Below are 15,492 nucleotides of genomic sequence, written 5' to 3' on the forward strand. Positions count from 1 at the left end.
TCCCGGTGTGGTGGAGATCAAGCCACGTACAAATCTCTTCTCCGGGCTTCCACAATCCTTGGCAAGCTCCGCGAGAATCACCTCGATCACCAAGATCGCCTAGGTGATGCCAATCACCAAGAGTAACAAGCTAAGGCCTTCACTTGAGCAAGAACCAATCACCAAGAATGGATGCACACAAGCTTCTCTCTACTCAAGTCCTTAATCTTGCTTCTTGAATGATTGAATGAACAAGTGTATGAAATGTTGAAGCTCAAGATGGCTCTTGACTATAGTATGTGTGTTTGGGTGTTTCCTGGTGTCAAGAGTAGTAGAATGACTCATTGGAGGGGTATATATGGGCAGCTCACACGAATAGAGCCGTTGGAGAAAAAGCTGCCAGAAAACTACGTAGCGCCGGTTAATCCGACGTCCCTCCAATAGTCATCGTCGTTTTAACCGGTGAATGTAAACTCCCCTTCTGAAAACTAGCCGTTACTGTTTGGGAAGATTAACCGACGTGACATCGGTTTAACCGGTGAGTGTAGTCATCCACTGATCAACTGAAACACCAAGTCTCTGGACAACTGCACCGACGTCCAATTTCAAATATCGTCGGTTTAACCGGTGAGTGTAGCTGTCCGCTGATCAACTGAAAAACAAAGTCTCTGGACAACTGCACCGACGACCTTTTTCAAATATCATCGGTTGAACCGGTGAATTGACTTGTCAAACTCTGGTGACCTTGTTCAACCGACGTATAGAAGAGTTGAAGCATCGGTTAAACCGGTGAATAGGATTTTTCTGATTTTGCCTTTTCTGACTTGAGTCTTGAATGAAATCCAAATATTTCTTGAGATATAAGTTGAGAACCACTTATTTGAGCTTCTAGAAACTTGAGTGACCATTGTGTGCATCCATTTTCAAATGACCATGTCCATGCTCAAGTTACTAAGCCTAAACCCCTCTTAATAGTGCGATCACTACAAAACTATAAAACCTATACTAACCTAAGTGTCTTTCTCAACCTTATGACACTTAGGACTAGAAAGATTCTTAGTCTTGACATATTATTGAGTTGAATGCCGAGATCGCCTTTTTGAATAATGAAAATTAGGGGCCTCTTTTGACATATAACCAAATGAGCGATAATGATCTAAAAATCTGCACAAACTCATTAGTCACAATAATGGTTGTCATTAATCACCGAAACATACCTTAAGGGCCTAGATGCTTACAGCCCGGCCCGGGTGTAACGGCGTGGCACCTAACTTCCGACGGCACGCCCTAAGCCGTCGGAAGTTAAAAAACTTCCGACGGTTTGCTCTGCGGCCGTCGGAAGTTAGTAAACTTCCGACGGCTCTCTTGATAGCCGTCGGAAGTTAATTAACTTCCGACGGGACCGTCGAAATTTTATTCTGGCCGTCGGAAGTTAGCCGTTTTCCTGTAGTGGGTGGACCAGGATAAGCGGCACAAGGTCTGCAAAATGAAGAAAATTGTAGGCACGAGAGCATACCCATGTTAGCATGGAGGGCGCTATGGCCGCTTGGCTGTGATATATCATATATGTGAAAATTGAATGGCATGGGTGGACCAGGATGAAGCTTGTTCTCCGTTGACCTTTATTGGAGCATGGGACCCACTGCTTGGTTTGTCCCGTCTTAATTTAATTCATGCGAACAAGCGAAACATCAATTTCTTCTGCCTACTAATAAGTAGATTCCATCTGTCTTTGTGCAAGTATATATGCAAGCTAGATGAGTAAATCAAGGTGACAAGGAGTCCCGAATATGGATCTATTGGCAAGCAGCATGTTTATTCAATATAGTTTGTCAAGTTAAGCTCGGATGACAAAATTCTACGAAATTGAAGAGATCAAATGCGTCAACTAATATTCTTTTACACCTTAATTTTTGTGATGATTATGAAATTCATAATTTAAGTTAATGTTGGCAATAATGTGATGAGATGGTCTACATTAAGTCTGCCCCAAATTAAAATGGAACCTCACGGACCTATTTCCTTTACCTTTTTTTCTTTATTATTTGCGCAATTTGAGTTAAACCAAAATAATGTTTGTGGTTAAAGTTATAATTTGATACTAAGTAATACACTACTATTTTGATGATTATTTCTTAAAATTATAATCTGCATGTCTACACATAAATTTGAAGTCCATTTTTACACATAAATTTGAAGTCCATTTTGGTAATAACCAATGTAGGTCATAGGTCAAGTTATCACTTAAGTTTTGGACCATATTTGTTGGACGAGGGGTATGAAAGGATTTTTTTTCCTGTTTCAACGCACGGACATATTTGTTAGTATAACATATATGATAAGTATAAAAAACATGCTATACATGCAGTAGCAAATGCAGTGCGACGATGGCCGCGAGGCAAACTACATGCAATGGCTGGCGGCTGGTACTGCTTCCATCCCACAAAGATTGTTCGTTTAGTATTCAAATTTTATCCCATAAAGAGTGTTCTTTTTAGATTGTAGTAAAGTCCATCTAATTAAAGCAATATCAAATATTAAGAAATAATTGCATAGAGAAGGGCATGGAGCCAATCAAATGCTTAAATAGATGTTACTTTTCTTGGTTTCAAGGCATTTGCATTTATTAAGGATCTAGAAAACTAAATAAATAGCACGTTCTTCAATCACAACTGCTATAATTAATTAATAATATATCTGAAATTTTCCAAATGAATAATTTTTGTGGGATGGATTGAGTATGTTTTACGCCCCTTCACTTGAGGCACGTGTGTGGCTGTGTGCGGGTGAGGCGACGGCAACAGCAGCACTGCACAATAGATTGTGCGTGTACAACAGCAGCAGCAAAGTGCCTGTACACTATATCACACTACAGGAACAAGTTTTACTATTTGTGTTATGTTGGCTTTTCATTTGTGCCAGGGACCAAACACAATCTGATTATTGAAGAATCTTACATCTATCCTTAAACAAAAACCAAAAGAAATAAGTAAAAATTCAAAATGAAAAGGAGGGTTCCAAAAGTTGGAGATGGAAAAGAGGTGAGGAAATTGAGCCTGATCAACGATACTGTTTAATTTGCATGCCACAGGGATAATGATACCACAAAAGTAACAGTAAAGACAATAGGAGACAGGTCATATATGAAACTAAAGACTTGGGAACAGTGGAATAAATGCACATTGCACAGGAGAGCATATATTTTTGTAGCACATAATTAGAACTGCCAGAACAAACCTTTTCAGTAGAGTCGGCACTGTTCTCTAGTTCGTTGTCCTTTTCGTCACCATCGGCACTTGGGTGTCCATTCTCTTTCTCAATTTCTTCCTGACAACAACAATCCAATCAGATTTGCTAACCACAAATCACATCCACAATCAACAAGCATTCAACCACTCTGCAGCCAACTGTTGCGTAATCATCATTTGAAGAGCTAGCTCTCACCAATTCCCAAATTACCATCCTAATAAAATCATCAACCAAATGAAATCAACAGACCAATGATCACAATAACCATATAACAAGTGTCACCTCTTCTTCATCCTCATCACCCGAAGAGTCATTGTCGTCCCCAGCATCATCATTCTCCTGATACCAGCAAGCAAATTAGATAAAGAATGCAGTCAAGGCTTAAAATCTGAACAGCGAGCTCCAAATATTCAACAGGCCAATAACCTTCGCCGGTTGAACATCGGCCGTGGCCTCACCAGCGAGCCCCTGCCTGAGCGTGCCCCGGGGATCGATCACCATGCTGGGCCGTCGGGCGACGTCCCAACCGAGCACGCGGCAGACGACGACGGCGAGCGCGCGGTGCGCCCGGGGCCTCCTATACCGTGTGGCGGCGCGAGCATGCTGCACCAGCGCGACGCGGCCCTGAACTGCCACCCCAGCTTCCTCGTGCCTCCGACGCTTGCCATGCACGCGAACTGCCCCTCCTCCCAGCCTCGCTCGTAGTGGCCCCGCAGCGTGGCGTCCCGCTCGAACAGACCCGTGATGAACCCCGCCGCGGCCTGCTCGCCCTTTGACTCAGCCCTGCCGTTGTCGTCCTTGTCGTCGTTGTTGTCGGAGGAGCCGCAGTTGGAGAAGGACTCCGCTCCGCGGCCTCCCGCTGTGCGAGCGCGCCGGGGGAAGACGGCGGAGACGGAGGCTTCATGGGGAAGGGGTCGAGGCCGGCGCGGCCTCAGGCTAGGTTTTCAGGGAGGGGTTCGGTGGGGATGGCGCGAGGGCCCACTCGGGCCTAGTATCTTGTGGCTTGGCAGCGGCAGCGCCGTTATCGAGCCTGCAACGCTTGCTCTCAGTGGGTCACCGTGTGAGAGGTACGCGAAAATTTTTTAAGGTAGGGAGGTTTTTAATTGTTTTGTATCCTTATATAGTAAAAATATAATATATAGATATAGATATAAAAATAGATATATTGAGGAAATAAAAAGAAAAACCATTATATTCTTGTAACATAATGGGCCTAAGGTTGCCCCAAACGTAATAGGGTAAGTGTCTTTCCATATTCCATCAAACTGTGTTTCTTATTTGTATTCATTGAGTTACATGACTACTTGACATTAGAAAGTGTTTGCCCCTTATACATTTTACTCCATCAATTCTAAATTATGGTCCGCTTTAGTCAATTTTAACATTGAATTTGTGATATATGTCTTGATTGCATTTTTTTTGATGTTGTAGATGTTGACGTATTTTTTTAAAACTTGGTTAAATTAGTAAGTATTGCTTAGACTAAAACTAAAATAAATTATAATTCAGAATGAAAGGAGCAGTGAATTAACTTATTCATTTCATTTCTCTTGTACTACTATTATCTTTATTTGCTACGGTGTATGTATTTACTTTTGGCAAATCTGTTTTGACAAAAGTGATGTGATAATAGTACTGTGCATCCAGAGGTTCCACATTGCTTGAAGAAAATAGTTCAACAAGGCAGCTCTTTTTTTAAAAAAACTATGGATATAAAGGGCAGCTGGCAATTTTCAAAAGGAAAAAGTGCACGAACAAGTAGGGCCCACAGTTGCAGCAGCCGGGGATCCTTGCAGTGCACACAAGCGAGCAGATCAGCCGGCCGGGGCGGGCCCGCGCCCGCTCTTGTCTTCCTCTCCCAACGTCACCAGCCGTTCCACTCCCAACCGAACAAACAAGAAAAGAACACTCCAAACCCATTTCAATTTTCAAATCTCTCCTCCTCCTCCTGCTCCGCCGCCGCCGCACCTCCAAACCCCACCCCGTCGCCCTCCCTCCCTCCCGAACCCTAAATCCGCGAGCCGTCGCCGCCCGTGGCCCGATGGGGTTCGTGGATCCGGCGGCGCCGCTGCTGGCGACGTGCGGCGGCGACACGGTGAAGCTCTTCGACGTCACGGTGGAGTCCGGCGACCCCTGCGTCCTCGCATACACCCCCGCGCCCGGCAACCCCGTCAACGCCGTCAAGTGGAACCACACCAGTGAGCGCCCCCATCGCCTCCTCTCAGATCTCCTGAATTTGGTAGCTTTGCTTCGTTGCGCAAGGATCTGCAGCGGCGATATCCGTACCAGTGAGAGCCGGTGGATTCAATCCGGCCCTTGGGTTTCTCGTCAAGAGTCGCTTGCTACATTCTGGTTGAATCGCGGCAAGACTCTCCTCTCATGTATTGTGGCGGAATTGTGGAATGGGGGCGGCCGCTATTGTTGAGTTAATATTATCCATTTACTGTGGTGGTTATGCGGTTGGTTGTGTATGACCTTGCCCTGAGTCGGAACCCTCTGGCCTTCTTGTCGTGATCAAAATCTAAATTCCACGCTGATTAGTTTCTGAGCATTTCCTGATCCAATAAACGTTAACCACCCAAAACGTGATATGTATACGATCAATAGGCCGTTTTGGGCTACTGAGATTATGTATATCATATTTCCGTTGATGGCATGGTTATTATTATGGGTAATCAGAGCCTGATTTACAAAAGGAAAACAGCGTTAAAGAAATTGAATGCACCACTGATTCACCTACCACTGCAATGTTTTTGAGCGATGAGAATACACAATGGCTTAAGCATCTTTGCTTTCTGGATAGAGTCACTGCCTCTATCTTTTCTTACTTTGTTCTCTTTGCACCTAGGATGTTCAGAGAAACTACGCAAAGTATTTATTTTCTATTGGGGATTGACCTAGCGAGCAGTTGTCTATTGCGCTTTTGCTTCACCACACAGAGCCAAATGCTATAAGTAGCATCTGTTGTCCCTCAGCAAAACTATCCTACCACTGATGTTAGTTTTGGCTATTTAATGCTTGGAGTTAGCTGCATTATATCCATGAGCAATCTGGTCTATGCAATGTTATTTCTTTATCTTTTCCATGTTATATAGCAGGAGACATACAGCAATCACAACCAGTGACCGGTTACTGTGAATGAGAGGATATCCATTTCTTTCCTGCAATAAGTGCTAGAAAACATTATTAATATACTTCTCAATGCTTAGCAAATGAAGACTACTAAATAGTTCTAGTTTTAGTTTATTATTTTCAGTGAAACATCTGTTTGGTGGCATTGAGTCTACCATTGTGTTTGGCTAATTAATACCTTATGATGAGATTTTAACCTCGACATTGGGAAAAATGATTCCTAATTGAATTGAACTGTCAAGCTGCAACCAGAAGCACTAATACTGACAGCCATTTTCTTTTAACATGCAGATCTAATTGTAGCAAGCGCCGGGGATGATAAGAAGATCTCATTGTGGCATAAAAAAGGTCAAAATGTAGGACAGCTACCAACATCCACTGTTGATCGTGGTGATGACATAGAGGTATCAGTGGATTAGTTTGATTTTGTGCCAAAAAAATATTCCTTATGGCCATGCATGTGCTACTTCACTACTTTTGATGTAAAACCATATTTTCATTGGGAAATCTAAGTAGGGTCTTTCAAAACTGTTACTCATTTATCTATTATCCATGGCAGGCTAGAATTTCAAATCTTTTTTCATAGACATCGCCATTAGTTGATTTCTTATCCTTATTTCCTTTGACGCTAAAATCACCTGGAAAGAACCAGCTATGCGTAGACTAATTGCCTCACTGGACTCATCTCTTTACTCAAAACAACTTGTTATTAGGATAAAATTAAATGTTGCACCCAAATAACTCCTGAGGGCCAATGACTCATGTCATTTTCTAACATAACTTTTTAGTATTTTAGATCATTTAAAATTTAAGCTTTCTTTAGATTTCTTGTTTGCGTTGGCAACAAAGCATAATAAGAAATTACACTGACATCTTTTCAGTATATTAATTTGTTATGAATTGAGTTTCTTTGTATTGTATACCCTAATCAGATTTAAAAGTATGCTCTTATTTAAAAATGCGTATAGTGCATGAGCAGTTCTCAAACTTGTTCGGCTTTGTCATATAGGTCTCCATAGTCCATACTATAATCTGTCCCCTAAACTTGTTAATTGTGCTGCCTGATTGAGGTCCAAACATCATTAATCAGCATATACTTGCTTGGGTGGCATGCTAGCATGTTCATCTGAGAGGGAGGATGGGAGGATGATGTTATGAGTGATGAGTTGGAGTTTTTGGGTGCAATGGATGCCACATTGACATCAAGTAGGCTGATCAACACTAACTAGAGAGGTTTGGACTTTGGACATTTCAAGTGAACCACTTAGCAAGTTTAGGTACCTAGATCATCAAATTAATAGTCTAGGGCCTACGTGACACCTCTGAACAAGTTTCGGGACCGATGGTGCACTTCACTCTACAAAAAATTTAGGCACCTTAAAACATAAACTCAATGTAGTTCTTGGTAGATCTGAAACTTTCAATCATGTACCTGGTATGCACATATGGCACTTCTCACTGCGTGTGTGAGGTTACTAAATCATCATCTGATAATATTTCAAACCTTTACTTCTTACTTAACAAGAGCATGTGGTTGAACCTGACAACCAATATTTTCTTGTAGGAATGCATTTATTCTATCAGTTTTAGCAACAAAGGTTCTCGATATCTTTGCTCTGGTGGGAGTGGCCATATTGTCAGAATATGGGATTTGCAGCGGAAGAGATGCATCAAATGGCTAAGCGGTCACACTGACACAATTACTGGTGTAATGTATAACTGCAAAGATGAACATTTGGCATCAATCAGCATGAAGGGGGATCTCATTCTTCACAATCTTGCTTCTGGAGCACGTGCTGCTGAACTTAGTGATCCAAATGGACAGGTAAATTTATCTACTTTGTATTTTTCTGTAAAATGTTCATGCCCCACAATAGGCTAGGAGTACCTGAATTTCGAATTTTGGCCTTCTGAATTTCTTAGTTTTTCTGAATTATTTATGCAAGGTCAGGTTTTGAGAGTGCTTGATTATTCACGAAACAGTAGACATTTATTGGTGACAGCAGGAGATGATGGTTCTGTGCATCTTTGGGATACAACTGCAAAGTCTCCGAAGGTACCAAAGTTCCTACGGTGCAACTTATGTTGTGCTTATTCTTCTATTGTTTCTTTTATATAGTTGAGATAGCTAATTGTACAGATGATAAGAAAAGTTATTTTATGATATCCCCTAAGAAATGGACTGTGATGCCACCTTTTGTGCGAGTCAGCTTTTGTGATGCCAATAGAGAGCTATGTTAGTGTCCTGTGTTCTAAAAGGTGCTAAGCAGGCAGTATTTTGCCGCTGTAGGGCACACATGCAGGGCTAGCTGGACAGGCAGGTTGAACATAGGAAAGTCAGTGAACAGAGATGGAGCCGTAGCTTGGAGATGATGACTTGTCACTTAGGCTTGATTAGTCTAGCAGGCGCCGGGCTGAGGAGATGAGTGATTGGCGGCCCAGTGTTGAACAATCCTAAGCTCATGTCAAGCCAATGTTGAACAACCCTAAACATAAGGCATATTCTGAGTTCCAACTGCCGCTCACCCTTCAGCCTCTCCCTCCCCTGCCTTTTGCCTTGCTCAACCTTCGACCGCTTAGGCGGGCTGGCCAACTAGCTCTCTGCCTTTACCAAATTACAGAGGAAGATTTGTGACCAGTGCCTAGGTAGGTGGTTTCAACAGGGTGCATCTTAGAACATTGCTAGCTATATATTCTCCCTCCACGGGACTTCATTTTTTAGAGAATTAAATTCGGATTGCGTTGTTTCATTTATGTTTGAATCTGAGCTATGAGGTACTGTGAAAATACATGCCATTCATATAAGCCCTGGTTATCTTTATTTGTTTCGAAAATGTTAAATTAAGTGATGTACATGGTGTTTGCTATTTGTGATGACTTAATCTGCTGGTCGGCTTTATTCGGCTTGGTATTTGCTGGAGTATTCTGGAATTGATTAATCCCTGTTGTGCAGGTGTCATGGCTGAAGCAACATTCTGCACCCACAAGTGGTGTTTGTATCTCGCCATCAAGTGACAAGGTTTTGTAGTTGTAAATACAGCTGGTGTTTCATTTCTGAATGGATACTATCTTGCCTGGAATTGAATTTTATATTTGGTATTTGTAGATAATTGCTACGGTTGGCCTGGACAAGAAGTTGTACACATTAGATTCATCGTCAAGAAGACCAACACACACCATTCCTCATGAGGCCCCATTCTCCTCATTGGCATATAATGATGATGGTACTATATTAGCTGCAGGCACAAATAGTGGACGTGTGATATTCTATGACGTCCGGGGAAAACCTCAGCCATTGACCATTCTTCGTGCCTACAATAGCTCTGAGGTTGGAAATCACTATGATCTCTGAACTCTTTTGTGTGCGCGACTTGTTGAGTTAAAGATGATGCATTTCCAGTGGTAGTTTGTTTATTGTGTTTGCACACATTTCACGTCTACTTGTATAAAAATCTTTGATAGCTAATACTCCCTCCGTTTTAAATATATAATGTTTAGGACAATCTAATTAGTTATGTCACATTAAAAAACGGTAGTACTATTATTTTATATTAAGAGAACACATATGTTTGCTAATGTAGCTAAAGTATGATTGGAACTAATATATTTTAGCATTGGATGACTGCCATGAGTATTTTCTTGTTTAGTTATGATATGGAGGTCTTTTCACCTTTTAATATTCCAATTTTATTTGTATGCTTCGCTAAACAATAACCTCATATAATCTTATTAAGTGATGGGGAGTTTATTGCTCCAGTCATATTTCATATACTTAATATGAGCAATTGGCTCTTCCTGCCTACTACTTAGTCTTTCCTCAGATGTAGTTTTACAACTATCCAGTTGTATTCTAAACATATAATGCAACTTAGGTTCACTGCATGAGTGGTAGTTGGTAGTTATATTATGGAGGTTGACAGATTTAAAAATAAGGTATGCCTGCATGCACATGTGCAGCTTATGCAGAAATACATTTTTATGTAATTCTGAATCATTGTCATTACAACCTGATAAGTGATAACTAACCTATTTAAGGAAAAATGTTTAAAATGATGTGATGGCGTTGACATTAACTGTTTCACAAAATTCTTATGTCAACACTCCACCCTTTTATCTTTTAACATCTTTGAATTTGTAATGTCAGGCTGTGACAGGTTTATGTTGGCAACGGTCGAAACCTGTCATTGTTAATGAGAACAGTTCTTCTGAAGTTGCTCTTCTTGGGGGAACTAGTGAAGAGTCTGTTCTTATGCCAGATCCCTTGCCTTCAGCAACACCTACAAGTTTTTCTTCTGGAGTGGTCACTGTAGGTCTTCGCTCTTCTTTGACACCAAACACAAGTGGCTTTCTTTCAACCTCAAACTCTTCTACCATGGAGGAAACTCCATATAGAGCACGTCCGTTATCTGGAGGACCATTATCAAAGCTACAGGCTCCTCGTAGTAACTATAATCTAAAGGATGATATGGATGTCTTTTCTCCACTTGTTGATGTCCAGCCTTTCACACCATCTAGTGGCAGCTGGTGGGATGAGCATGGAAATGATGATACCAAAAAAGATGATAAACCAGGAGAAAAGAAATTGTCAACAACTAGGAAGTTTTCGTATATGGAAGGGAATGATGAGCCTCATGCAATCTCAGATTGGAGGTCTACTGCAAATTCAAGACAGGTCCTTAATGAAAAACTTTATGTTATTGTTTGAGGAGGCATATGTCTCATCATGGAAGGATAACCCATCTAAAGTTTTCTTTCTGTTATACATGTTTCCATTGTGCAGGACTTCTCATCTGTGACTACTACATCCATGCCATCATGGAAAAGTGAACTGTCTATATCTTCGCCAGAGACAGCAACTGGAAATGCATTACCAGATAGGCTAACTCAACGTCAACAGATCTCACGCTTTGGGGCTTCAGCCTTTTCAACAGGTGGCTTGGCTTTTACAGCCTTACAAGATTCATCTTCCACCGGTCACTCGCTGAAGGGTTCTCTAACAAGTAACATTTTAATGAACCTACAAAACAAGGGCATCTTGAGCAACTCACACTCTTCCCTGGACGCATCGTCTCCCAACCTTCAGAGTTCACTTCTCTCATCCTATGGTTCGAAGGCTGTTTCATCTGTGAATCCTGATCAAACAGGAGAGGCACAATCCAGTTCTATGTGGAGGCCAACAACATATACTGATAAAATGAGCTCATCTTCTGTTTTTAGTGATGGGTTAGCTTCAGCGTTTGGCTCACCGAAATCAAAGAAGACGGGAGCTGAAACAAAAGATGAGTTGCTCAGTAGTCTTTTGTCAAGACAAGAGGCTGCAACTGCCTCTTCATCTCCAAGCCCTCTAGCAAGCAATGTAAGAATTCCTTATTTACTACTCGTGCAACTAATATGACCTAAATGTTTTAACAGCGTGATTTACTAATGAACTGCCTATATTCTATTTTGTTAGGGGGTAGGGCCGCCACAATTGTCAAACACAAGTTCTTCAACTGATCAGCAGGGAGCTTCTTCCTTCTCACTTCAGTATGTGCAGCGCATGCTTGAAGAATCTCTTGGGTCTGTTCAGAAGTCCATCCATGAGGATGTGAGAAATCTCCACATTGAACTTTTAAGACAGTTTCACATGCAGGAGGTAAAATCACTGGTCCTTCAAGTTTGCACTTGATCAATTTAAATCTGAGTTCCAGCTTAGCTCGTTTTGTTCTCAATGGCACACACCAGCCTGCTTCAAGGCCATGCAAGATCTGCATAGTAGTTTTTTTATTAAAATCTTATGGGCTCTCACCTAGATCAGATTTGTCAAAAGAAGCATCATCATGAAGGATTATACAAGCCTCATTCTTTTCTTTGTAAAAGAACAACAGATAAGTACTACAGTAGGTCCCAGATTATATATATAAAAAACAACAGAATAAGTACCACTTATGCTTTCCTTTGCCATGCTTACCACATTCTCTCTGTTGAGACAATGTCATACTGTGATAATAGCTCCCCAATTTTATTCTGTAGCACTTATGCTTTCCTTTGCCATGCTTACCACATTCTTTCTGTTCAAACAATGTCAGTGGTGATCAACCACCTATGATGAGTGAAGCAGGATGCCAGCTGTAGGACTTTAGAATCTCCCTGATGATGTGGGCCTAGATTTATTAGCCCAGGAGTTAAAAATGTCATTTGTTTAGATATATCCTTTTTAAGTAAAAAATAATTTAGTAAAAGTTCAAAAATGAGGGATCTGGACTGAAACTTTTGAATTCAAATAAAACTATTTACATTTTATTAGCTTTTATTTTTTAAAATCAATACTTTCGAATCATGAAAGTTCAATCAATCAATTTTAAGTTATATACTATTTTCAAATTGTATGATGATACACTTGAACACCACTGTGAAATGCAAGTGCCTATTGGCTGAAGTGTCAATTTAGCTCCAAATCAACGTAATTAAGTAGTCTATTATTTTTTTCTTTTTTTTCAGGCTTAGTGATCCTTTTGTGTTCCACCTCTCAATTTTCCCATTTCCTTTCTTGAAAGGAAAAAGTCTATTTTACTACCCTCATCATTTCACTTTGCCCGCTTAGCTCCCCGAACAAAATTTACGCTCGATTTACTCCCTTAAACTGGTTCAATTGGTACAGTCTACCCCCTAATGGGATTTGTCTTTTTTTTTGTTTCTCCGATTACAAGTTGAGTTTTAAGTTAAAACTTCGCGAGGTAACTTGTAACATGACATCCTATATTAGAAAAATACTATAGGAATTTTTTGCAATTACTTTTCATGCAATTTTGTATCATTAGGATCATATTCCTAACCTATGAAAATAACCATGTAAAACAGAGTCGTGAAAATAAACCATATTTTGTGTTTGTTGCTGTCATGCATACACTTAAAACGTTCATTTTCACGATTCTGTGTGTGTCTGTGGCTATAATTGCACTTGATTATTTTCCATTCTATATTTGTACTCAGTAGTGTACCAATTTATTTATTTTATCCAAGGTGCTCCTTTTATTTCTGCACCCAGGGAAAAAATGAAAGCAAATACAATAACAGTTCTAAAAAAAGAGCAAATACAATAGACTAGTTAAGCCCTTAATCCCCTCATCTACCTGTATCTGATCTCTTTTTACAACTAGGCATTTTTATTTTGAAAGTTCAGGGCAGCTTGCTATTCTTCTGTTTTTGCATTCCTTTAGCACAATCATAATTGTTATCACTAGATGAGCATGCACATTTGTTAAATATGCCTGTCCAATTCCTTGCCCCAAGTGCTGAGCCCATGCCCAGTATTTCAAAATGTTCATAGGCTAGTTTGTGCTCAACGTTTTCTTGTGCCCTTCAGTTTAAATCCTTTTTCACATAATGGATCTTGTTGGGACAAGCAGATGGAAATGTCTGGCGTGCTGAATTTGGTCCTGGAGAAGGTGGAAGGCCTGACAAAGGAAGTGCAGCAACTAAGAAGGGAGAACCAACAGCTCCGGCAGCAGCTTCTCTAATCTTTGATTGGTGGGATGGGGGTGTTGGGGCTGCGGTGTTCTCAGTTCGGCATTGTTGTGCTTTGTGGAAGGGAATCGGTTTCTCTGACATGACGTGTCAATGTGACGTGGTCTACGTCAGATGGGCCCCATGCTCATTGGGCCCGCACATCAGCGACCATGTCAAGGTGCAGTTATGTTAGAGGATCTCCTTCGGGAAGTGGAAGATAGCAGTATCCACTGGTTTCTGAGGTAGGCCCGGAGATGGTTTATTCGTATGTTGGTTTGTCTAGTTCATGACAAATAGGAAGTTCATGTTCGACACCGTTGTACATATAAGCCTCCTAGTTTAGAAGCATATTGATTTATCGGTTTCTCTATTTGTTATGTTGTGGTGGACTGGTTCCATATGTTGGTGACACCTGGGCGGCCTAATTTTGGATGGCCTATGTGAAAGGCTAACAACAGAGAGGTTTTCAATCCAGAGTGACTTTTCTGCACACGGGCTCAGGTGCCCACCCATATGCATCACCGTCAGAATAGATACTAACGGCACGGATTTTTTTGATAAGCTAACAGAGACTAACGGTGTGAACTGATCCAAAAGCTCTTTTTTCTCACGGGATGGACCAACGACGACCTTATTCTTATGCCCACATCTCCTCCATCCCCCCCAAGACCTGAGCAGTACTCCTCTTCCTCCCTACTGGTGCTCATCCCTCCTCCACAGGCTGCGGATCCATGGCTGTGGGTTCTTGCCGGTGGGCTCCTACCCTTCGTCTCCATCTCATCTACATGCAGAGGAATGGTTGGATTAGCGAAGAATGTGGCGGATCTGCTGAGGAACATGCTCCACGGAGGTTGTTTTCTCATGCATAGCTGGATTTCTCGACATTCTCTCCAGCTTTTCGTTGGGTGTGTTAGGATGATTCTAGCTCTCTTGTTGAGCCTTGTTCATTGCTTCTGTTAATGTGTGTTCTTGATTTTACCCCTGCGGTGGTGTCTTTTATTGTATCTCATATTACAGGCTTACCTCACATCATATGAGGGTCGCGTATAGATGCAAAGATGCATGGATTTTTTTTCTTTGTTGTTGTCAGGTTTTTTCTTTTTTGACAAAGATTTCATCAACGAGATTGGAATGGAAAGAGGACGATTGGAAGTTCTTTCGACTAGTGATTTGCTCGTGTTGATTGGTGTTGGATTATGTCATTTAGTTTTTCCTTTTGAATTTGCACAAATGGAAGTGGAGCAATATAATTTGTTACTTCGAAACTCAAATAAGTTTTAGACTTTCTAAAAATTTTGTTTGGGATTTTTCTGTCTAAAATGATATTTGGATTCATTTTCTCCTGTAACATGTTGCCATGGATAAAAAGAAGTTTTCAATCAATCTGGACAGTTGTTGTTTCAGTTTGAAATATTGTTTTTCAGCTGATTCCAAATTGCATTGGAGTGAAGAATCACCTCTAGTTTTAATGTACTAGAGGTCAAAGTTCTGGGAATCATGAAGAACTTCTGCTGTTTCTTTTCTTTTTTGTCTCCTGTTCAAAAGTCTAGGAACAGGTCTAGCTCATGTATAGGGATAAATAATGAGCCAAATCTGCAAAAATGTTTTGCAAAAGTACTATGTTATTTTTCTTTCAGATTATTT

General features: G+C 41.0%; 2 protein-coding genes across 2 annotated transcripts; one reads left to right on the top strand and one right to left on the bottom strand.

The window, feature by feature from the left end:
* Positions 1-1,392: 1,392 nt before the first annotated feature.
* On the bottom strand, positions 1,393-4,176 carry LOC112880929 (nuclear polyadenylated RNA-binding protein 3-like). Its single transcript, XM_025945654.1, has 4 exons — positions 3,655-4,176; positions 3,511-3,567; positions 3,217-3,306; positions 1,393-1,458 (listed from the first exon to the last, which is right to left on the bottom strand). Exons 1-4 carry the CDS (start codon positions 3,727-3,729, stop codon positions 1,393-1,395), a joined length of 288 nt encoding a protein of 95 aa, XP_025801439.1. The 5' UTR covers positions 3,730-4,176.
* A 1,015-nt stretch (positions 4,177-5,191) lies between these two features.
* Positions 5,192-15,013, top strand: LOC112883453 (protein NEDD1). Its single transcript, XM_025948754.1, has 10 exons — positions 5,192-5,426; positions 6,652-6,764; positions 7,925-8,185; positions 8,312-8,416; positions 9,314-9,379; positions 9,467-9,688; positions 10,505-11,032; positions 11,141-11,716; positions 11,813-11,995; positions 13,749-15,013. Exons 1-10 carry the CDS (start codon positions 5,270-5,272, stop codon positions 13,857-13,859), a joined length of 2,322 nt encoding a protein of 773 aa, XP_025804539.1. The 5' UTR covers positions 5,192-5,269; the 3' UTR covers positions 13,860-15,013.
* Positions 15,014-15,492: the final 479 nt, after the last annotated feature.

This window comes from Panicum hallii, chromosome 2 (assembly GCF_002211085.1).
Source record: "Panicum hallii strain FIL2 chromosome 2, PHallii_v3.1, whole genome shotgun sequence".
Lineage (NCBI taxonomy): Eukaryota > Viridiplantae > Streptophyta > Magnoliopsida > Poales > Poaceae > Panicum > Panicum hallii.